Source organism: Polyergus mexicanus, unplaced genomic scaffold, assembly GCF_030449975.1.
Source record: "Polyergus mexicanus isolate NDT 795.1 unplaced genomic scaffold, iyPolMexi1.0 SCAF_1, whole genome shotgun sequence".
NCBI lineage: Eukaryota > Metazoa > Arthropoda > Insecta > Hymenoptera > Formicidae > Polyergus > Polyergus mexicanus.
This window is the reverse complement of record NW_027223321.1, coordinates 8,687,273-8,710,556: the sequence shown is the minus strand read 5'-3', so window position 1 is coordinate 8,710,556 and position 23,284 is coordinate 8,687,273. Positions and strand designations below refer to the sequence as shown.

At 30.2% G+C, this 23,284-nt stretch overlaps 2 protein-coding genes across 4 annotated transcripts; one reads left to right on the top strand and one right to left on the bottom strand.

Moving 5' to 3' along the window:
- The first annotated feature begins 2,119 nt into the window (after window positions 1-2,119).
- On the top strand, window positions 2,120-12,618 carry Clk (circadian locomoter output cycles kaput protein Clock). 2 transcript variants are annotated; one of them, XM_070296899.1, is made up of 13 exons: window positions 2,120-2,160; window positions 2,564-3,464; window positions 5,681-5,813; window positions 5,888-6,036; window positions 6,224-6,315; window positions 6,435-6,639; window positions 6,715-6,810; window positions 6,951-7,026; window positions 7,105-7,343; window positions 7,415-7,650; window positions 9,442-9,861; window positions 10,238-10,411; window positions 10,596-12,618. In XM_070296899.1, the coding sequence occupies exons 3-13, from the start codon at window positions 5,776-5,778 to the stop codon at window positions 10,956-10,958; spliced, it is 2,088 nt and encodes a 695-aa protein (XP_070153000.1). In that variant the 5' UTR covers window positions 2,120-2,160; window positions 2,564-3,464; window positions 5,681-5,775; the 3' UTR covers window positions 10,959-12,618. The 2 variants fall into 2 exon arrangements, with proteins under 2 accessions (XP_070153000.1, XP_070153011.1); XM_070296910.1 differs by having other exon boundaries at window positions 2,122-2,160; window positions 7,415-7,557; window positions 10,596-12,617.
- Window positions 12,619-13,792: 1,174 nt separating this feature from the next.
- Window positions 13,793-23,184, bottom strand: Hn (phenylalanine hydroxylase). Of its 2 annotated transcripts, XM_070296862.1 has the most exons (9): window positions 23,039-23,184; window positions 21,246-21,453; window positions 18,306-18,434; window positions 18,075-18,229; window positions 17,238-17,420; window positions 15,505-15,701; window positions 15,090-15,352; window positions 14,397-14,626; window positions 13,793-14,145 (listed from the first exon to the last, which is right to left on the bottom strand). In XM_070296862.1, the coding sequence occupies exons 2-9, from the start codon at window positions 21,342-21,344 to the stop codon at window positions 13,983-13,985; spliced, it is 1,419 nt and encodes a 472-aa protein (XP_070152963.1). In that variant the 5' UTR covers window positions 21,345-21,453; window positions 23,039-23,184; the 3' UTR covers window positions 13,793-13,982. The 2 variants fall into 2 exon arrangements, with proteins under 2 accessions (XP_070152963.1, XP_070152974.1); XM_070296873.1 differs by lacking the exon at window positions 23,039-23,184 and having other exon boundaries at window positions 21,246-21,464.
- Window positions 23,185-23,284: the final 100 nt, after the last annotated feature.

The window sequence follows — 23,284 nt, the reverse complement described above, 5'->3', positions numbered from 1 at the left end:
CAATGCGCTCGTTACGTCGTTTGAGTTTTACGAGCTGCTTTTTACGTGACCACTGCATTAGATACCGCTCGTGACAATCTACTTTGTCTGTCGTTCCCTCCCGAGCGAATTTGACCTCGCGGTTTTATGGCCTGTTCGGAGCAACGAACGAGAGAATCTCGAGTATTTCATACAATGCAGAGATATAGGCGGTCGTAATAATACTTGTATGTGTGTTTCACCGCAGCGACACGAGCACATTGCGCGTCGCTCTTAATAGAGAAGAGAAGTAATTATACGGACTAGAGGAAAATTAACATTGTGATGTTCATTGATCAAATATGTCAAAAGAAGAAGGCCCACTGGTTGAGGCCCGACATTTCTGAGTACATTATAAATAATAAATATTATGTAAAATTTATTGAACTATCTGCGTTTTTTATTTTACCTTATATTCATCGTATGCGAATTATCTCTTGTTCATATACTTCTTAACTCGCGATAATGAAGAACATATTAAGAAAAATAATGGTTATTACCGAGTCACAAACTAATAAAATTTTAACAGTATTATGTAATTGAACGCAACGTAATTTTTAAAAAAGAATAATTTTTGAAAGAATGACGTTGATGTGCATTAAACTTTTTATTAGAGAAAAAGATTTTAAACTAAACACGATATCTGTATATAATACCAGGTATATAAATATGAAACCGGAATTTGCCCATAGATGGTCCTAGCTGTCAATGTAGTTACCGTCAAACCGCGTCATTGGCGCCATTTTCTTGTTTTGACATCTGATAAAGATTTTCAACTCGCAACAATACAAGTTTTATACAACAGCATAGTTTTTAATAGCGTTGAACATGTCGAATTTTGTGCCTGGAAACTACGATTCGCGGATAGCATTGATTTTCCGTTACCATTTGAAGAAAACTGCTGCAGAATCGCATCGAATGCTTTTCGAAGCTTACGGTGAGCATGTTCTTGGTAAATCACAGTGCTTTGAGTGGTTTAAAAAATTCAAAAGTGGCGATTTTGACGTGAGACACGAAGAAGAGTGTGATCTATTATGAGCTGCTAAAACCTAGCGAAACCGTTAATACTGAACGCTATCGACAACAAATGATCGATTTGAATCAAGCTTTGCGTGAAAAACGACCAGAATATCAAAAAAGGCAACGCAAAGTGATTTTGCTTCATGATAATGCACCATCGCACACAGCAAAACCGGTCAAGGAAACGATTGAGGCGTTTAGTTGGGAAATATTTACTTTCGCATGCGGCTTACTCACCAGACTTGGCTCCATCCGATTACTACTTATTTGTACGAAAATGGCTCGATGACTGATTTGCCTCAAAGGAGCAACAGTTTTTTTGGCGTGGCATCCACAAATTGTGAGAGAGATGGGAAAAATGTATAGCTAGCAATGGGCAATACTTGGAATAAAATACTTTTTATCATTTTCATACAATAAACGTGTATTTTCTATACAAAAATTCCAGTTTCATATTTATATACCTGGTATATTTGCATATCTCGCTTTTCCCTTTCCTGTCCCTCCAAAAAATCTATCTCGTTATTTCGTGGCAGTGAAAAATTGTGCAACGACCAGTGAGTATTATCTCTCTCCGCGACACAGGACTCGCAAATATCGAGGAATTTATACTCGTTGCGATAATATTACACGCACGAGAAATATCAGATGTCGCACGACAAGCGAATTACTTTGGCGAATGCTTCGTTAACGACTGCTGCTGGTGCATGCTGTGTAAGACCGATGTTTGAAATGTACCGCGGTCGGCCAATCGCTGTATGCTTGAATGTGCGCCGCGAGGTAATCTATTGTACATATTCCGCGCATTCACCGTAGAGTCTGTGTAAATGTATGACGGTGGCGAGTGATAATACCGCGACTGCGCATTGTCGGAAAACAGCTCTCTAGCTCATTTTCGCTACGTGAAAATCCATCGTGAGGTCGAGCGATAGTGACACCGTCCGGTATTGACGATACGAGCGAGATTTTCTCCTCTCTTCTCGAATAAAAATTGATTGCACGATAGGGGCGAAAATTACAATATCATCTCTGATTTTTATCGAGTAGAAATCTTTTCTCGAAATAAATAAACGAGATAATATATTGTACATAATAGCAAATAATCGTGTGCGTTGCGTCTGTGTAAGTTCTTTCAACACTCGACGAGTTTTTGAGAAAATTATTATATTTATATTATTTCGCGTCTCTGTTCTATTGATGGAAATTTTGAATTAACAAAAATGCCTAACGGCGTGTTATCTTCCTCATCCCTGCGACTTTACGTACAAAATTTAAAAAATTCGAAATTTTTTCCAAAACTAATTATTTTCTCTCAAAAAGTGAATTTTATTTGATTCTTCTGAAAAATAAATTTCTAATTCATAGAGATTGATACATTTCCATTCATTCGGTATCGATTCTGGCAGGATAAAAGGTAAATTTGGGGCTCCATTTAGTTTGAAATCAACAAGAGGTCGACACATATATTAGTAATTCATATAAACTGCAGCTGGAGGAAAAGTGTGATCTCATCGTGTTTCCATAGACGCGCAGTTTCTCCGAGCGAAGGGGACTTTTATCACAGGGAGGTTGGCAATTCTGGCACGTTTGTTTCTACTTGGCCTACTATCCGTATTCCGCATGGGTTTTCGCAATCATCGCGCGGAATCGCGCGTAAAAACTCGCGACTCGCGATCGATTAGGCACGACAACGCGGCTAATGAACCTGGATGCAAGGCGCTACAGTCGGCAACAGTTCATGGCGGCATCCCGTAATCGTGACGGTATGATCGACAGCGAGGTATCGTAGAAAATCGGTGCGATTGTCGTCGGAGGGAATTGAAAAAAATGTCACGGTGCTATCGACGAGGACGTCATCGCGTGCGAGTGAACGCGACATCGTTGAAAAATGATTGACGAAAGACGCAGAAAACCCAACGTACTCTCCATCGACCTGAGAACTCGCGTGCGAGTCAAATCGGTGCACGTCAAGCGCGAATGTTTGCGCGAGCATTCCTTCTGTCATTCGGAGTGATCGACGCACCTGAACCTTTGCCGATGTTCGCGGGTAATTATACGCTCTCTCCCCTCTCGTGATTGATGCAACGAAGTTTTAGTTTGGTGTTCCGTCCATCATCGTTCCGAACAATCCGAATGGCATTTCAGCGTTAGAACTTTATAATCATGGAATCCAACGTTGCTTCTTTCGTGAATTTATCCTTATAGACTGATCTAATTGATCAACATATTTAATCTGTATATGGAAAACTTTCATTAAATATTTTTTCCACGAAGAAACTGTAATGATCACGTGACTGTTGGAATTATCTATCGTAGTGTATTGTGAACCGGTAGTTGAAAGTTGTTCTGCAGAAAAGTCTTTATTTAAATGCGCGAAAGGATTTAAGAATCGTTAATCCCGAGAACACTCGCGCATTACAAAACAGGTATTGCATTAATTAAAATAGTAAAAACATTTACTTTTAAATCTCGCAGATAATAGATGAAACTTCATGGGGCACGAATATTTTATATAATTTATTGCTATATAAAATAAAATTATTTTTTGTTTAAGCGGAATTCATTAGTCTCTCAATTGTCAAAGAAAGAATTGTATTTATAAAATGTTTGCTTAAATTTTGTTACAGGTTTAATTATATATAATACAATTTCAATCTATGACAAATACAATATATTTGCAAAAGTAATGTATATATCGGTAGTTCATCGGCTTCGTCTAATCACGCGTGTAACACGCGACTGTTCCCACTTGACTTTGTTATGCTGGTCGAAGATTGCACTGATTTATTCGGTTAATCGATTTTCCTTGTAATAAAGGGAAAATCGTTATGCTACGTACAAATTATTATTTCGATATCAACATATTACATTAATGTAAATTTCTGTTAATAATTTACACTACAATTATAATATAATTGTCCTTTTCCCTTCGCTAATTTTTTCTCATGATTTTAAATCGAATAATTATTTTTAATTAACATCAATATTGTTATTATGTAATATTTAGATAATTTTTAAATTTATTCTATCGAGTTTTATTCTGTCGGATTCTCAACGTTATGACTTATTTAAAAGCAATATGTGTTTATCGTGTCAAAGGATAATCGAAGATTATAGGAAAATGAAAAGAATAAATTTATATTATTTGATAATGATGATTATTAGTGTTCAAAATTATTTCTTGCTTGCAAAAAGTTTATACAAATCTATCGTTTAAATCAATATATAATATACGATTTTTAATTTTTCTGCCACTTGTATCGTATAATGCGAGTCACGTTTTTTTAATAAAAAATAATAACAGTTTATTTATGTAGTATGTTTTAATTTTAAGGCTATAATTCATTTACTTTTATATCCTAAAGTATAATTTGGATAAACATATAAAACAATATTGTACAAAATAACTATTTATAAGTATGTTATAAATGTTTCGAAAAAAAGATAAGTAATTATGATTAATTATATAATATAATTTCTTTATATATATATACAGGGTGTCCCATTTTAAAGGACCCACTCAAATATCTCAGAAACACTGCGTTAAATCGAAAAATGTTTCAAACAAAAGTTGTGTGGCTTCAAGGAGGCCATAAGATGGGGACAATGATGTGACCTTGGAAAATCATTTGAAGGTCATGTGAAGGTCAACTTTAAAATCTTAAATAGAAACCCCCATTTTTTATTTAGTATTCTTGTAGCTGACATCGAGAGCTTTCCAAAACACTATAATAAAATATTTTTTTATTAAGTACTTTTTGAGCAATTTTATATTTTAATCTGACATATTTTGATATAAAAAATTAAATATCTCGTAAAATATTTAGTTTTTGATAATCTTACCGTAATACTTCTATGTACAGAATAATGAGACAAATCAATTAGTATAAAAAAAAATTGTTTTTAAGAAAATTATTTACAATGTATTTTTTTAAACAATTATGTTTTGTTTGGCACTAATTAATTTGTCTTATTATTCTGTACATAGAAGCATTACGGTAAAATTATCGAAAACTGAATATTTTACGAAATATTTTATTTTTTATATCAAAATATATCAGATTAAAATATAAAATAACTCAAAAAGTACTTACTGAAAAAATACTTTATTATAGTGTTTTGGAAAGCTCTCGATGTCAGCTATAAGAATACTAAATAAAAAATGGGGGTTTCTATTTAAGATTTTAAAGTTGACCTTTACATGACCTTCAAATGATTTTCCAAGGTCAAATCATTGTTACCATCTTATGGCCCCCTTGAAGCCACACAACTTTTGTTTGAAATATTTTTCGATTTAACGCAGTGTTTCTGAGATATTTGAGTGGGTCCTTTAAAATGGGACACCCTGTATATATATAATATAACTTCTTTTTTAAATCTCGATTTAGTAATGTTATATCCTTTTATGATAATGTATACTTGCCCATTTCTTGCAAAATATCAATCAATATACAATATCGTTTATAGAGAATCATCACTTGTTTAATATGAATGATTAGTGTAATTTTTAAATATACCTCTTACTTTCTAGAATTATACACGCTACTTTAAGTATCATAGAAACAAAGTTCAAAAACATCGCCAGCGACATGTATAATTAGCATAAACACATTTCAATATGAATATAATCTTCTCTCTGCAGAAGCGGTAGTAATACCAATACAAGAAGTATAGATTACAGAGATTCTGGCAAGAAGTTTTGCCATTATAAATTGAAGTACACATTCTGTCTCTATCATGGACGATGATATGGACGATAAAGATGACACGAAGCGGTAAAGGCATATAAAAAATTCTTATACAATCATCTGTTAATGCTTATTTCAATAAATAAATATTTGCCTTTTAGAAAATCGCGTAATCTCAGCGAAAAGAAACGCAGAGATCAATTTAACATGCTCGTGAACGAGCTTGGCAGTATGATTAGCGCCAATACACGGAAAATGGACAAATCTACAGTGCTGAAATCGACAATTCTATTTCTAAAGAAACACAATGGTAGGTGCAAGATCTTTACAGCATTCCATTTATCTCCTTTAATGTTTTTATAATTGAAACTATATTTGGCCTTTTATATTAATACTCGACATTTGAATAAATACAATACAATTATCACATTTGAATAAACTTTTTAACATGTATTTTTTATTGAAATTACATTATATATAGTAATTGATTATTTTAGAGATAGCAGTTAGATCGAGAGTCCATGAGATCCAAGAAAATTGGAAACCGTCTTTTCTCTCCAACGAGGAATTCACTCACCTTATATTGGAGGTAAAATTGTTTATAATAAAAATCATAAATCTATAGTAAATCTTGTAGTACATATATATATATATATACATATATTAGATATTTACTATCATTATATAAACTTTTATACAAATGTGTAGGCATTGGACGGATTTATAATAGTTTTCTCCTCGAATGGACGTATTTATTATGTCTCCGAAAGTGTTACGTCTCTTCTTGGATATCTTCCGAACGAGTTAGAGAACACTATTATTTATAATATAACATATGAAGAAGACCAATCACACTTGTATAATATCTTGTTGAATCCTGGAAGCATGCGAGATAAATGCGCTGTGAAAAAAGGTACTCTTCACGAGTAATGGAGAGCCAGGAGATTTGTACAATTTTTATTACATACAATCTTTTGTATTGTGACAGAAGACCAAATATCTTTCACGTGTCACATAAAAAGGGGCGGGCTGAATTTTCAAGAAGATTCTGTCTATGAACTTGTACAATTTATCGGATACTTCCGTGAGTGAAAAATCTCAAAAATTTTAAATTTCTGTAGCATATTTTGCAACATACAATATTTTGCAATATACTTTTAAAGTTAAGGTTTTTTTCACAAAATAATTTTATTTTTAAGGTAAAATAATTTCATATTATTGCAGGGTCTGCTACGGATAACGACGTCGACAACCTACTGCCAAATCAAAAATTCAGTAACACCAACCCATCAGATAACAAGTATTATCTCTAGCCGTGTACAACATATATATAAAATTAAAGTTGCACTAGAATATAAAGTTACGTTTAATTTTGCAGATTAGTATTCGTGGGTACAGGACGTCTTCAGACTCCACAACTTATCCGGGAATTATCCGTGACAGACAGCACGAAGTCAGAATTCACATCCCGCCATAGTCTGGAATGGAAATTTCTCTTTTTAGATCACAGAGCGCCGCCTATCATCGGATACTTGCCCTTTGAAGTTTTAGGCACTTCCGGTTACGATTATTATCACGTGGATGATTTAGACAATGTCGTTACATGCCATGAATCACGTGAGTAACGAAAAAAAAAACATAAATACATAAATGCAGCGTAAATTATTAATGGCTTTATTAATCTTTAGTGATGCAGAAAGGCGAGGGAACATCTTGCTACTATAGATTCCTTACGAAAGGTCAGCAATGGATTTGGTTGCAGACCAGATTTTACATCACGTACAATCAATGGAACTCGAAACCAGAATTTATCGTGTGCACGCATTACGTGGTCAGTTATGTCGACGTAATGAAGGAATTGCGCGCGGAATCGGGGGGTTACGATAAAACGGAAAATCAGGATGTTTTAATACCCGTAAAACAAGTAAGACTATAGACGCGATATAATACGCGCGATCGTACAATTTCATAATTATTCCAATATCAATTGTAATATCAATTATTGCAATATCAATTGTGTAACACAAGACAAATACGTATGTATGGTATAAAAACTGCAAGAAACTAAAAACCGTTTATATAGAAAATACATTCCGCCAACTATTAAAATAATGTATAATATATAATATATAATAAAATAATAACTTTTTACGTCACATAAATTTTATATTTAAGTTATACAAACTTTATGTGGAGTAGATATTAATAGACATTAATAGACATATTAATTGATAAATAATTTCTTATACAGGCATATATTGCTTTTTTTTAACTCTATTGTAATTATAATTATTCCTATTGCATATTTTACTAAAAGAATATCGCGTGAACACAGAATATTTTCTCTATAAAAAATAAAAGATAGACGGGAAATTAAACAATACAGTATAGAGACATGAAAATAATAGTTAAAACTTATTTAAAAAATGTAACAAGGAAGAGAAAAAAAAGAACAGGCGTTATTATGCGCATAGATTTTTTCTTGCACATATCCTTAGACAAACAGAGTTGAATATAATGAAAAATCATCTAATTTGAAGTAATAACAATAATAATAAAATGTGTATAAAATAATAGAATATTTAAAAAAAACATTTTTTACAGAAAGAAGGAAAACTCTCTTCTTACATATAATAATAATAATAATATTTTATATATAGTATATATACTGGGTGGCCCATTTTAATCCATCCAGTCGAATATCTCAAAAACCAAGCCCGGAAGAGAAAAATGTTTCAGACATTGTTCATTCAGACAAAGTTGTTTGGTTTCGAGAAGGCCATAAGATGGTACCATTGGTTTGACCTTGAAGAGTCATTTGAAGGTCACGTGAAGGTCAACTTTAAAATCTGTAATGGAAACTCCCATTTTTTATTTAGTATTCTTGTAGCTTGCCTCGAGAGCTTTCCGAAACACTATAATAAAGTATTTTTTTATTAAGTACTTATTTTATATTTTAATCTGACATATTTTGATATAAAAAATTAAATATCTCGTAAAATATTTAATTTTTGATAATCTTACCGTAATACTTCTATGTACAGAATAATGAGACAAATCAATTAGTATATAAAAAAAAATTGTTTTTAAGAAAATTAGTTACAATGTATTTTTTTAAACAATTATTTGTTTTTTTTGGCACTAATTAATTTGTCTTATTATTCTGTACATAGAAGTATTACGGTAAAATTATCGAAAACTGAATATTTTATGAGATATTTAATTTTTTATATCAAAAGATGTCAGATTAAAATATAAAATAACTCAAAAAGTACTGAATAAAAAAATACTTTATTATAGTGTTTTGGAAAGCTCTCGATGTCAGCCTACAAGAATACTAAATAAAGAATGGGGGTTTTCATTTAAGATTTTAAAGTTGACCTTTACGTGACCTTCAAATAATTTTCCAAGGTCAAATCATTGTCACCATCTTATGGCCCCCTTGAAGCCACACAACTTTTGTTTGAAACATTTTTCTCTTCCGGGCTTGGTTTTTGAGATATTCGACTGGATGGATTAAAATGGGCCACCCAGTATACAATAATATATTTATAAATAATATAATAATATTTTTGAAAATATTATATATATAATATTTAAAATATTATTATAATTTAAAATAAGATTTGTTGTACATATGTATAATATTTTATATGTTGCATATTTTATATTCACGTTTGAGACATGATTCACATTGACGTACACGTGTGCGTAGGTCACAACATCTTGTCAAACACCGTTGACGCAATGGTCAAACAAATCATCGAAGACGTTAAAGTTGATGAAAATCGCTTCCAATCTTCAACATTGCGGTGATTCCAACACATCTTCGATATCCCTTTCATTACGGAGTTCCCCATATTCACAAACGCATGAATCACACTCGAACGCAGCTTCTGCAAGCAGTTCTGTAGTGTCAAAGCCGATTACATCGATGAATAGCAGGCAGCAGCAACAACGAACGCAACAGCAGCCGCAACAACAGCAGCAATCGCAACATCAGCTGGATGTCGATCAATCATGTATTAATTTTATGGATCCCGCGCAATATGCAACTGTTAATCTGCAGTCAGTAGTCACAGCGGGAATTGCAACGCCTGCTGCCTCTATTCTTTCAACCGTACCTACTCACGAGGTAAGGAATTAAATAACTCGATATTAATACGTATTGTCTCTGACATGTGCATAAAATGTACAAGTTTCTTTTACAATATTATAATTGCACTTGAAATGAAATTTTCACTCACACGCGCGTTTTTTACAATTGCATTTACTATAAACGGGAAGATTCTCTTTTTCTATACATGCACATTTTTTTAACATCTGTTTAGTTTTAATGTAATAGTATTCTATAAATAAATCTAACGATTAAATTCAATTTGTATTTACAATATTTTGCGTACTTATATATGTGCGAATAGCTTAAGAATAGTATTTTTATTAATTATTCATTTTTCTATTTGATTCTACAATTTTTTCAATCTCTCTATCCCCGATATACAATATTTCAGATGTTACATCAGCAAGGTATAGTGATGACTCCTGCGCAAAATCAAATACAAGACGAATTACAAAGGAAGCACGAAGAACTACAACAATTGATCGTTCATCAGCAGGAGGAATTAAGAAGAGTTTCAGAACAATTGTTTATAGCTCGATACGGAATTCTTACGCCGCTATTAAATGTTCGTATATCTTTTGAATGAAAAACTTTGCTATATCTTTTTTACTTATTGCTTTTTAAATATATCTACTTTACAAATATTAAAAAATATTGTCAATTAGATTATATACTTGTATCAGATAATATCTGATTCTGTCTGCTTACAGAAAAGCATTCATAATCATTGATCGATATTTGGGTTTCAGGCGAGTATATCATACAATCCATCGAATCCTTGTCAACAAGCGAATCGATGCAACACCAACAATACTAACGTACAATTACCCACTTCCAATAGCGTACAAGGCGTTAATGTACTTCCCATACCAATCACCGTGCCAGTGCCTATAGTGCCTACGGAATTATTTTCTCATTCTTTGCAAATGAGTCCATCGCCGAACTCGACGCATGGCAATGTAAGTGCTATAATTCAAACCCAACAGCAGCAACAACAGCAACCGGTACCATTACAACAGGAAGGTAATCCCGATCTCGTGTCTTTTCAAATCTGCCCGCAACAAGACGAAATGATCTATGCTAACATAGATGCGTCCTCGAATCAGCAATAGAGATCATCGCAAAAATTAAAGACTTTTTGTGATTCCAATTGTATCCACCGTAATAGGCAAGAAATTGATAATTATTTTTTAAACTTTTTTGATTCTGTTGCATTTGCCTATCGCAGTGGAGGAATTGCCAAATAATATCTATTGCCATAGCTGCAATTGTTTTTCTATTTACAGGAAAAATGCATTTATGGAAAACGTGTGTTTGTGCGTATCACTCTTCACGAATGTATAAAAATATTCAAAAAAATCATTATGGTAATTGTGTTTGTGATATATCGCATGCACACAGATATTACATAAACTGTAATAAAATATACTGTAATATAGCTTTGACGTTTTAGCTCAATAATGTGCAATTTTTAATATATCGACGTATTTATATTTAACTCGACATATAAAACTGTGCATCAAATGTAAATTAATGGAACACGAGACAACTTGCTACTCTACAATTGTTGTATCTTTGTTTTATATAATCGTATCTATATATAATATTTTTTTCAATCAGTGGAATTTTAGTCATAAAGACTTTCATATTTATGAAAAGGACAAATCGACATCTTTCAATTATAAAACTACAAGACAATGTTTATATAAAGAAACGCTATATGTGCCACTCTATATGTGTATTGATAATGTGTATACAAAATTAGAATCTGAGGATTTAAACACTGCAAAGTAATCTACGATGAGCGAGATAAAAGATAATAATTTTATTAATTGTATACTTTTACCAATTATAATCCTGATATATTTCAAGCCTATGTTCGTACCAATCCTCTTCGTATAAGTAATGATTTTTAATTCTCACTTATCTGCCGTAAAGAGAATATTATTTATATCTATGTAATGTGAAGAGGGATATCTTATAAACAAAAAGTTACTGTGGGAGGAAACGCGCGATGACAGAAGCTTTAGAAGTTACTGCGCTATTGTATATGTATATTGTATAAAATTGATTTTTTGATATAATTCTCGAGAATGATTTGGTCACTTCGATAAAGCATAAAGAGAGTTTTATCGTGATAAATCAAAGAGTTCTCATCAAAAATGAATCATCACATAAATGCATATTTATTGAATTTATTTATCAAGTAAAAATGACGTCACAAACATGACATCGGAAAAGGGACCAAACTCCACATTTTCCGGAACAGGGTATATTTACAGATTTTTTGTATATGTATATATGATGCTAAAAAAGTAATATATATTTTGTTGTATGTATATGTATAATATATTATATCATTTTCATACATATCTAATGTATTGTAATTACAAATGTATGTTAGATCGTTATGATATTTCATAATTGTTGCTCGATGAAAAAATATATGATGAAAATAAGGCAGAGAACATTTCGACGAGATCGCAGGAAATCGCGATGTCGTGAAATTGATGTGATAATGTTTTTCGGATAACTGCGTAAAACATGTAATACAAAATTTATATAGATTGGCATAAGTAATTGTGTTGGCAGACTGAAAAAAATTAATTAATAATTTTATATTATATATATTATTGCGAATTTCAGAAATATATACTGGGTGGCCCATTTTAATCCATCCAGTCGAATATCTCAAAAACCAAGCCCGGAAGAGAAAAATGTTTCAAACAAAAGTTGTGTGGCTTCAAGGGGGCCATAAGACGGTGACAATTATTTGACCTTGGAAAATCATTTGAAGGTCATGTGAAGGTCAACTTTAAAATCTTAAATGGAAACCCCCATTTTTTATTTAGTATTCTTGTAGCTGATATCGAGAGCTTTCCAAAACACTATAATAAAGTATTTTTTCATTAAGTACTTTTTGAGTTATTTTATATTTTAATCTGACATATTTTGATATAAAAAATAAAATATTTCGTAAAATATTCAGTTTTTGATAATTTTACCGTAATACTTCTATGTACAGAATAATAAGACAAATTAATTAGTGCCAAAAAAAACAAATAATTGTTTAAAAAAATACATTGTGAATAATTTTCTTAAAAACAATTTTTTTTTTATACTAATTGATTTGTCTCATTATTCTGTACATAGAAGTATTACGGTAAGATTATCAAAAACTAAATATTTTACGAGATATTTAATTTTTTATATCAAAATATGTCAGATTAAAATATAAAATAACTCAAAAAGTACTTAATAAAAAAATATTTTATTATAGTGTTTTGGAAAGCTCTCGATGTCAGCTACAAGAATACTAAATAAAAAATGGGGGTTTCTATTTAAGGTTTTAAAGTTGACCTTCACATGACCTTCAAATGATTTTCCAAGGTCAAATCATTGTCACCATCTTATGGCCTCCTTGAAGCCACACAACTTTTGTTTGAAACATTTTTCTCTTCCGGGCTTGGTTTTTGAGATATTCGACTGGATGGATTAAAATTGGCCACCCAGAATATACATATATATGTATATATATATATATATATATATATATATATATATATATATATATATATATATATATGTATATAATGTACATTAAATAATTAATTTTCGCGAAAATCTGAAATGTGCTCATAAATTTTTTGTTTCTTAATGTTTAATCTTTTTTCTGCCAATAATTATATAAATTTGTTATTTTTAATAAAAAAGAAGAAAAACAAGAGAAAGACATATTTCTAATATATATATATATATATATATATATTTATATGATGTTTATTTAATATACTGAAATTAAAAAACAGCAAAGAAATTTTTTTTTATTATTCCCTTTACAAAAATTATTTTGAGAAAAATAAATAATTATTATAAGATGATGATTGTTTCATGTCTGAAAATCATAGAATAATAAAAATCTCAAAGAAAGCTAATATAAATAAAGTTTTAATGTAGAAAACAATAAGAGCTTTTATTGTTTAAACATACTTTAAACATACATTACTTTAACAACGACTACAGATTCTTCGCAATACATATTAGTATTATAATATTTCAATGATGCAAGTACAAGTAAAATTGATATTTAATAGAATGCATCATAAAAAAACAATAGACATTGAATAAAACTGACTCTAATGTTGCAATTTTCTCAAAGCATCCATCAAAATTTGAATTTCTTGATTCACGTTATTTACAAGATCTTCCACTTGTTGTTTACTATCGATAATGCTAATACTTTGCGTATAAGCATCGTATCTGACCCCGAATTTTTTCGGTATAGTTTGAGCAAATTTCCTAAAATAGACAAAAATTAAAGTCAAGTGTCAAGATGTACATCATGTCAAGGCATCAAGCTATTTTCTTTGGCTAACCATCAACGATTCTATACGCCGTTTATTTCGAATTATCACACAACATGAATTATTATGCCTGCGGCTTGCGAAAGACGCGTTGCGTAGCGCACACAATAAAAATAATATATGCTGTCTCGTAGCGAGAGATAAGACAATTCGCTTGATACATGTATTTATTATTTCCGTACTCACGTCATCTTTTCTTTTGCGTCCTCGAAATTCTCGGCAACATAATATACAGGTTGATATTCCGTTATCGGATATTGTTGCAATGCAGTCTTTGGCGGGTCGAAAGATCGGAGTTCTGGTTTGTCGCTCAAACAATATTCCAATTCGCCAAAAGACGACAGCAGTCCGGCGCCATACGCCTTTAATTCACCATTTTGCCGGCACAATCCGTATTCGACCGTGAACCAGAAACACTGCAAGAACAAGTTGTGAAAATTATTTATCAAAATAAAATTCAATATGTTATTTACTTTCTTCCTCAATTTTTTTATAAATTATTATTCTCCTACCGACAAAATAAGTATTGACGAAATTAGAATACTCGATTAGTACTAGAAATTAATATTCTCATTTTTATAATTCAATCTTATCAAAGTCGTATATATAGTTAATGAAAAACTCATACTTTCGCGACCGTAATATTATATCTTTTCGAGAACTAAAATTGATAAGAGCAATTATATACGTATATGTACGTTTTATTATCTTATTATATTATACGGATAAAATTATAATGTAATTGAAAATTAATAAATAAATATGATATACTGCTTTGAAATAGCATTAACTAGTAGAAAATAAACTGCACAATAAGTTGGAATTCTTCGCAACTTTTACATGATATTTTGATATGGGTAAAGATATATGATCTGCTACCGTCGCGAGTTTCTCTATGTAATCATCTGGAGCACCAAGCGACGCCAGACCAATAACTTGTGAGAACTGTGCAAAGGATGGATCAGCAAAAAGTGGCACGTGACCCAAAGTCTCGTGGCACACATCCGGTTCCGGCGTATAGAGAGGTTTACTACTGTGCCGTATATATTGCGTACTGTGAAACACCCTGAAGGCCAATCCAGCAAGAAAATCGCGTGAAGACAATAATCCTGCCACTGGACGAAGTGTGAAACCGGTAGAATCTAAAATATCAGAATAAAAAAAATTGATTATAATTCAAAACAAATCAAAATTCATGGAAAAAAAAAATGCCATTGATATCATTCTAAATCAATCTCCAAAGCTGTCTTTTCTTCTGCATGTTGTGCATACAGAAAAATATAAGATATATTACCTTTCAAAAAGTTAGATATATCTTCGAGCTGGGGTATATTGTCTTCCCGATAGCCGCAATTTTCGATCAGCAATGGGAAAACATGATTGTGCTCTCTACAAGCATATTTCGGATAAAGCTTTGTCAAGTTTTTGAAGACTACGCCCCACGTGGATATTTCTTCAGGCGTGTACACCACTCTTGGAATCGACTGTCCACTGAAATATTACATGATATGCATATCATTTTAATTAATAATTTTAATTAATAAGATGCATGTTCAAGTATCCTTGATTAATAATGTACAAATATTTTTATAAAGATGTCTGTGCGTAGTTTCTTTGATTCAATTTTAATATCGTGACTTCCAGGGTTGGGAAGTAACGCGTTACTTGTAACGCCGTTACCGTTACAGTTACTTTTTTTCGGTAACTGTAACGGTAATGGCGTTACAAATTTTATTTGTAACGGAAAAAGTAACTTCGTTACATTTTTCGGTAACGAGTAACGAATTTAACAGTTACTTTTATCGTTACTTTTTTCAAATTTTTTGATTTATTTAAGATATTATTCTTGCTATTGTGCGTGATAAAATTTTTATCTTAACCGTAAAGCCGTAAGCAAATCGACCAATTAGCATCTTATTATGTTGTAAAAATGCTTGAATGTGATTGATCAACTTATGGCTCTTGCAGACCAGTGCGATGACGCGACGCGCGATATCCAATGAGAGCTTTATCTTTTCGGAAAAGCAGAGCTCTCATTTACTACCAGTTCTAAGTACTTTGCGAAAATTATAAAATCTCAATAAATCTGACCTTATAGATTGCCATTCATTAGTTGAAGCTATTCAGCAAGGTTTAAATAAAAGGTAACTTATTAATTTTATTAATACATATGTTATTTAATTTTAAATAAGGATTTAATTGAAAAATATTATTTTATTTTATACTATTGATTCAAAAGTATTAATTTCAATAAAACAAACAATGTCGCTTAATTTACTATATTTGATTTTAGATTTCTTACAATATTTGAAACAAAAGAATTAATAATAGCAGCATGTTTACATCCAAAATTTAAGTTAAACTGGTCAACCGGAGAAAAAAGAAAACGTGCTGAAAATTACTTGGAGGATTTATTGGGAATCCGATCAACTGAAAATTCTTCAAAAACTGGAAAATCTGACGATCACGATGATTTTTTCATTTTTGAGCAAAAAACGGTGCAAAATGAATCTGAACAAGAAGAATTGCAACGGTTTTTAAAATCAAATAATTGTAATATAGAAATGTTAAACGACTATCCAAAACTTAAAAAACTTTTTATTAAATATAATACAGCTCTACCAAGCAGTGCATCTGTAGAAAGAATGTTTAGCATCGGTGGCTCTGTATTAACACCACAAAGAGGGCATTTAAATGATGATACTATGGAGCAACAAATTTTATTAAAAATTAATAAAGAATTTCGATAAAATTTAATCATTTATTTTGTAATAAACCTTGAATGAAATCTTGCTTACAATTTTTTAAAAGTTTTTCTTATGCAAAATAATTTATTAGTTTGTATTGTAAAAAAGTAACGGAAATTGTAACGACTCGTTACTTTTTAGTAACTGTAACGGTAACGAGTTACTTTTTAAAATTGGTAACGAGTAACGGTAACGAGTTACTTTTTAGAAAAAATAACGGTAATGGTAACGAGTTACTTTTATAAAGTAACTTTCCCAATCCTGGTGACTTCATACTTACTGCTTGTAATTGTAAGCAATGTCAGCAAAATATTTTCTTCTTTTTCTGTATACGGGATCTGTAAAACCAGGATGGTCGCTATTAAGCTCAGCACCATACGACAAAATCTGATTAGCGAATTTGTCGAGATCGCGTATTCTCCTCGGAAACCATGGTACTGTGTCTGCATTGTCTTTATGATTTCTGAGAGAGAGAATGCATTTACGATTTATATTAGATTTTATTATTAAACGACGTATAATATATAAACATTGAATTAAATATGCATCATAAAAATGATGAAAATCTGATTTAATAAATTAGATATATAAATAAACAAATTAATTATTTATTTATTTATATGTATTTAATTTATTAAATCAGATTTTATTAATTATAAATTGATTATAAAAATTAATTAATTAATAAAAAGATTGTAGAACCGTGTATACTCTTGGTATACATTATAGCAATCAAAACTTACATCTGTTAGTATCATAACTTATTTCAAGAAAGCAAATGGCAATCGATATGTGTGTATAAAATAAAATAAACATGTAGAACATTTTTCTGTCACATCAGTGAGTTCAAAACATATCAACGCGCGCGCGTGTCAAATTATATATAATATAAAATATTTTACACAAGCAAAATAAAAACAAGATAAAAATTAAAGCAATATGATTAATAACCAAGACCATCGAATGATTATGATAATGTATTTACTATTCAAACGTAAAAAAATTAGTAGCCATTATAGGATTTAAAAGAATAATAAATAATTTTATAGAGAATACATTCTTTAAAAATATATAATAATTAAAATACAATATTTAAATAAATCTAAAGGACTCCTACCTAGAAATGATCGAAAAATAACTGCACTGATCTCGTAAAGATTCAATTGCGGAGGCTATATTACCGCTCGGCGCACATTCTACCATAAATTCATAGCCGTTTAGTCGCCGAAGAGAGCTTTTGGATTCGATATGCAAGAGATTCACTTTATGTTTCTGAAATAATATTTTGCATACTTGCATTTCTTTCAACATTTAACAATTTCATTAATATATATTTCATATCACTTACCGCAAACAGTTGGAGATATTTTCCCAACGATCCGACTTCATCTTCTTCTGTAGGGGAAAAAATTAGGCAGGTACTTTTAGCTGAGTCTTTGCCCTCTTTAATATAATTTCCGCCATGAATTAGCTTTGGCTAACAAACAAATTAATTAAGAATAATTATATTTGCGTTATTATAATGCATTAGAGAAAATAATCATTTTTCAAAATTTTTTTTGCAGCAATATTTTAATATCACAAATTTTTTAAACGTTTCGGTAATTATAAAAATATAAATTAAAAATATAAACGTAATTCAAAAAGGAAAAAAATGTAATTTAGAAAGAAAAACATTTTTTAATCATTTATTTAGATTTGAAATTTATAATTTATTAATTTTTTTATTAATGTCACACAAACATACCGGTAATTCTATCAAATCTACATTGTATGATTAAATATTCCTGCATTCTTATGGTTCGAATATTCTCGCATATCACGAGAGTAAAATTGTAAGATAAACCGGCACATAAAACTATATAATTAAGAAGTCCTTTCAGATCCAAATATATACTGGGTGGCCCATTTTAATCCATCCAGTCGAATATCTCAAAAACCAAGCCCGGAAGAGAAAAATGTTTCAAACAAAAGTTGTGTGGCTTCAAGAGGGCCATAAGATGGTGACAATGATTTGACCTTGGAAAATCATTTGAAGGTCATGTAAAGGTCAACTGTAAAATCTTAAATAGAAACTCCCATTTTTTATTTAGTATTCTTGTAGCTGACATCGAGAGCTTTTCAAAACACTATAATAAAGTATTTTTTCAGTAAGTACTTTTTGAGTTATTTTATATTTTAATCTGACATATTTTGATATAAAAAATAAAATATTTCGTAAAATATTCAGTTTTCGATAATTTTATCGTAATGCTTCTATGTACAGAATAATAAGACAAATTAATTAGTGCCAAACAAAACATAATTGTTTAAAAAAATACATTGTAAATAATTTTCTTAAAAACAATTTTTTTTTATACTAATTGATTTGTCTCATTATTCTGTACATAGAAGTATTACGGTAAGATTATCGAAAACTGAATATTTTATGAGATATTTAATTTCTTATATCAAAAGATGTCAGGTTAAAATATAAAATAACTCAAAAAGTACTGAATAAAAAAATTGTTTATTATAGTGTTTTGGAAAGCTCTCGATGTCAGCTACAAGAATGCTAAATAAAAAATGGGGGTTTCTATTTAAGATTTTAAAGTTGACCTTCACATGACCTTCAAATGATTTTCCAAGGTGAAATTATTGTCACCATCTTATGGCCCCCTCGAAGCCACACAACTTTTGTTTGAAACATTTTTCTCTTCCGGGCTTGGTTTTTGAGATATTCGACTGGATGTATTAAAATGGGCCACCCAGTATATGGCTGCAAAACTCCCCTCTTACTCGAGATGCTACCTGATTGAGCGGCTGAAGGAAATCCAGATATGTTGAATGATGAAATTTTTTTCCGTCTACGCAACTTTTTTTCTCATTTGTTTTATACATAAGCAGAGATATAATTATATGTACAGCACGAATAAAGTGTTCGAACAAATCATTAAATGTCTTCGTACAGAAAGAAAAAAAACATAAAACTTTGAATACTGTAATCTATGAATGATTTTGCACCATTTTAATGACGGAACTTAATTTGAAAGTCAAAATTGATTTTTCTGTAATTTACTTGGCATGGAAGAAATTAATTTTTTTCTGCGCATTATTGACATTTATTATCATAAACGTCATTTCTTAGTTCATCATGCATAAAGGAAATCTAAGGGAGAATTATAAAATGTGATACGAATTTCTGTTATTCGATTGAATTGTTGTTTAAAAACACATGTAGTACGCAAGAAACTAGCTTCTTTCATCATCTACTCAAACATCGATAAGTGTGTATGTGTCGAGTCAAACTTAAATTGTTGTTATTTTTGCTGTGCGTTATTTTTCTTCTCTTTATATATAAATCATATATATCGTATCACACACACACACACACACACACACACACATATGTATTCCATTTAAATATACTGAGAGAAAATGATAAATATTGCGTATGTGATGATGATTAGCACATTATAGTGGAATCGTGACGCAAATCACGATCAGCCAATCTGTGATGAAACCGCAACTTATGGAAGAACTCGACGGATCAGCTACGTCAAAAGTTAATAAATATAATATGTTTTGACATTCATGAATTTGACATTGCGCACAAAACATCTTTAGTCTTTTACAATATAAAATTAATAATTAATTTATGAGTTAGAGTAAAAATTTGTTCTATAGAATATAATTTAATCTGAAAATCGTAAATGTTATCTTAATACTAGCTTTTTTATATAGTGGCTGTATACAAAAATTTATGAAAATAAAAATTTTAATTTTACAGGGCAAATTTTTATTTTAACTCATAAATTAATTATTAATTTTAAAAGGCTAAAAGTTCTTTATGAAATGTTAAATTCGCGAATCTCGAAATGTATTAGATTTATTAATGCGTAATATATGAATTGTAAGTATCATCTATCAAAAAAACCGCATTTATTAAAATCGCGTTAATTCTATCAATTTATATTTAAAACTAATATGGCTATCTCTAAGACATAATAGATATCGCGTTATATTTATCAAGAATAATTGTGTGTTATACTTAAACTATATTAAAAATTACATAGGTTTATAAAATATTTTTGTAAGAATAATTGTATATGTATTCATGATCGCTTCTATTTACAAACCTCATTTTATATGTATATCTTTCTTTCTTTATCAGAGGAAAAATATTCATTCGTGGAAACAAAACAGAAAAAAAAAAACACCTTCAATAAGATATGAAAGTGAAAATTGTAAGAAGCAATAATTCGTCTTGTTATAGTGCTAAAAATAATAATTGTATTTTTTACCCTACCGTGTCTGGGGGTGAGCTACTAAGAAGTAAGCCATCTTCTCCCTTTTCAGCGTCCAATACTTGATCAAGTTGTCGGCTTGTTTGCGCATACATTGTCATGATCCGAAAATACGAAACCACGAGTAATCGATTGACTTCTATTTGGAATGACTTAAATATCCTCTACCCGTCCAACGACGTGGAAGAACTGATGCTGGCTGTAGCGCATCTACCAGTTTTAGCAAGTTATTCGAAAGAAGAAATATATTCTTGTATTGCGAAAGAATAAAAAGAAGTATTGATATATGCAGAGGAAAGCTATTAAATATATGACAAAGGGTCGAAGAGTTATCTAAAACCTAACACACCAGATAATGTAATATCTTTTGAGTTTATAATAAAATTATCTATCATTTATGTTAAACAAATACGACTACATCTTGCTATAACGCAACAATTTATTAATGTATATTTATGTTATCATTAATCGTAATACATATATATATATATATAATATAATATTATATTAAATTATTAATATACATAAGGTTTATAGATAAAAAATAATATCTTATATATATAAATAATTTCGAGATATAACTAAACTATTTTTTTTAAATCATAAAAGATAGAAACAAGCATGTTTCGAATTTGTAAATTATTTCAATATATATCTAAAACATTACACTAACATTATTTATTTATGTACCATTATAAATTTTTTTATCGACATGAGATAAAAAGAAAGGAAAAAAAAGAAATTAGTTTTATATCTTCCTTAGCATGCAGTCGGATTAGATAGAATGGTATTGGATAGACGAATCTGCTGCTAAACGAGACGTAAATAAACAACATGCCATGCAAGATTTATAGAAATGTCCATAAAGCATCTAATATTATATAATTAAAAAAAATAGCCATAGTTAATTCTTCCTTAAAACTTATTATTTTCAGTAATCAATGTTTTCTTCTTTTTTTTTATGATTAAATTACTTTTTTATCACAGATAATATTATATTAACTTCTTCAAAGTCTTCTGAATGCACTTCTGTGAAGTTTAAATTTAAATTGACACATTGCGAATCGGAGACGTGAAAGAATAAAAAATTTTAGTTTCTGAAAATTGAAAATGTCGAAAAGTTTTTTCGAACATTCTTGCATGATGCGTATGGCATAGAATAAATTTAGCAAAATAATTAATAGGTATTATGCTCTTTTATTACTAAGGGATATTTTGAACATTCAAATTAATAATAAACCAACAAGTTTTTAAATTAAAAAATTTCAGACAAAAGTTAAATAATTTTTAAATGGCTACATTTTGGATGGAGGCGCCAGAAAATTTTAAAAGTCGTCTCAAGATTTTTTTAATGGAAAGCTCTATTTTTAATCAGCTGTTGTAGAGGATAAATTGTGGAGAAATGAAAAAATGACTCCAATGATCTTATAACATCTTGAATATGGAGCAATCTTGAAATAAAACGAGATTAGTAATAGATAGATAATAAAAGTAGAAAGTTTTCGAACAAAATGAATTAATTTTATTTAATAAAGTGTTCAAAGTGTTTCAGACAATCATGTTGTCCACATTCATTTTATAATTTTTTGTCAATACGCTCTCTGAGAGAACGCGAACCCTTTGCAACATATCTTTTGGATTTGTTCAATAAAAGCATTGATAATACATTGCTTCGCGTCTTTGGTATGGAATTTTGTTGATAAACCAATAAAGTTATTTAACTTTTGTCTAAAACGTTTTTGTGTAAAATCAATATTTATGGAGATATCTTAGAAAGCAATTTTAAGTGACTCACCCTGTATATATTGAATATATGAGACTTGATCAATCTTATCATCCAATGTTTGTGACCCCGTGCTTCGCTCGATCACGACGGCAAGTCGTGTGATAAAATGTTTAAACATTATTAACATATTCTTCAATAATATATAGTACACTGTTACGATAGCGCTTGTGTATATGTATATATGTATGTATATGTGCGTATGTTAGTAATTTGATAATGTAAATGATAATGTAACGATCTTTGTACCAAGAATAA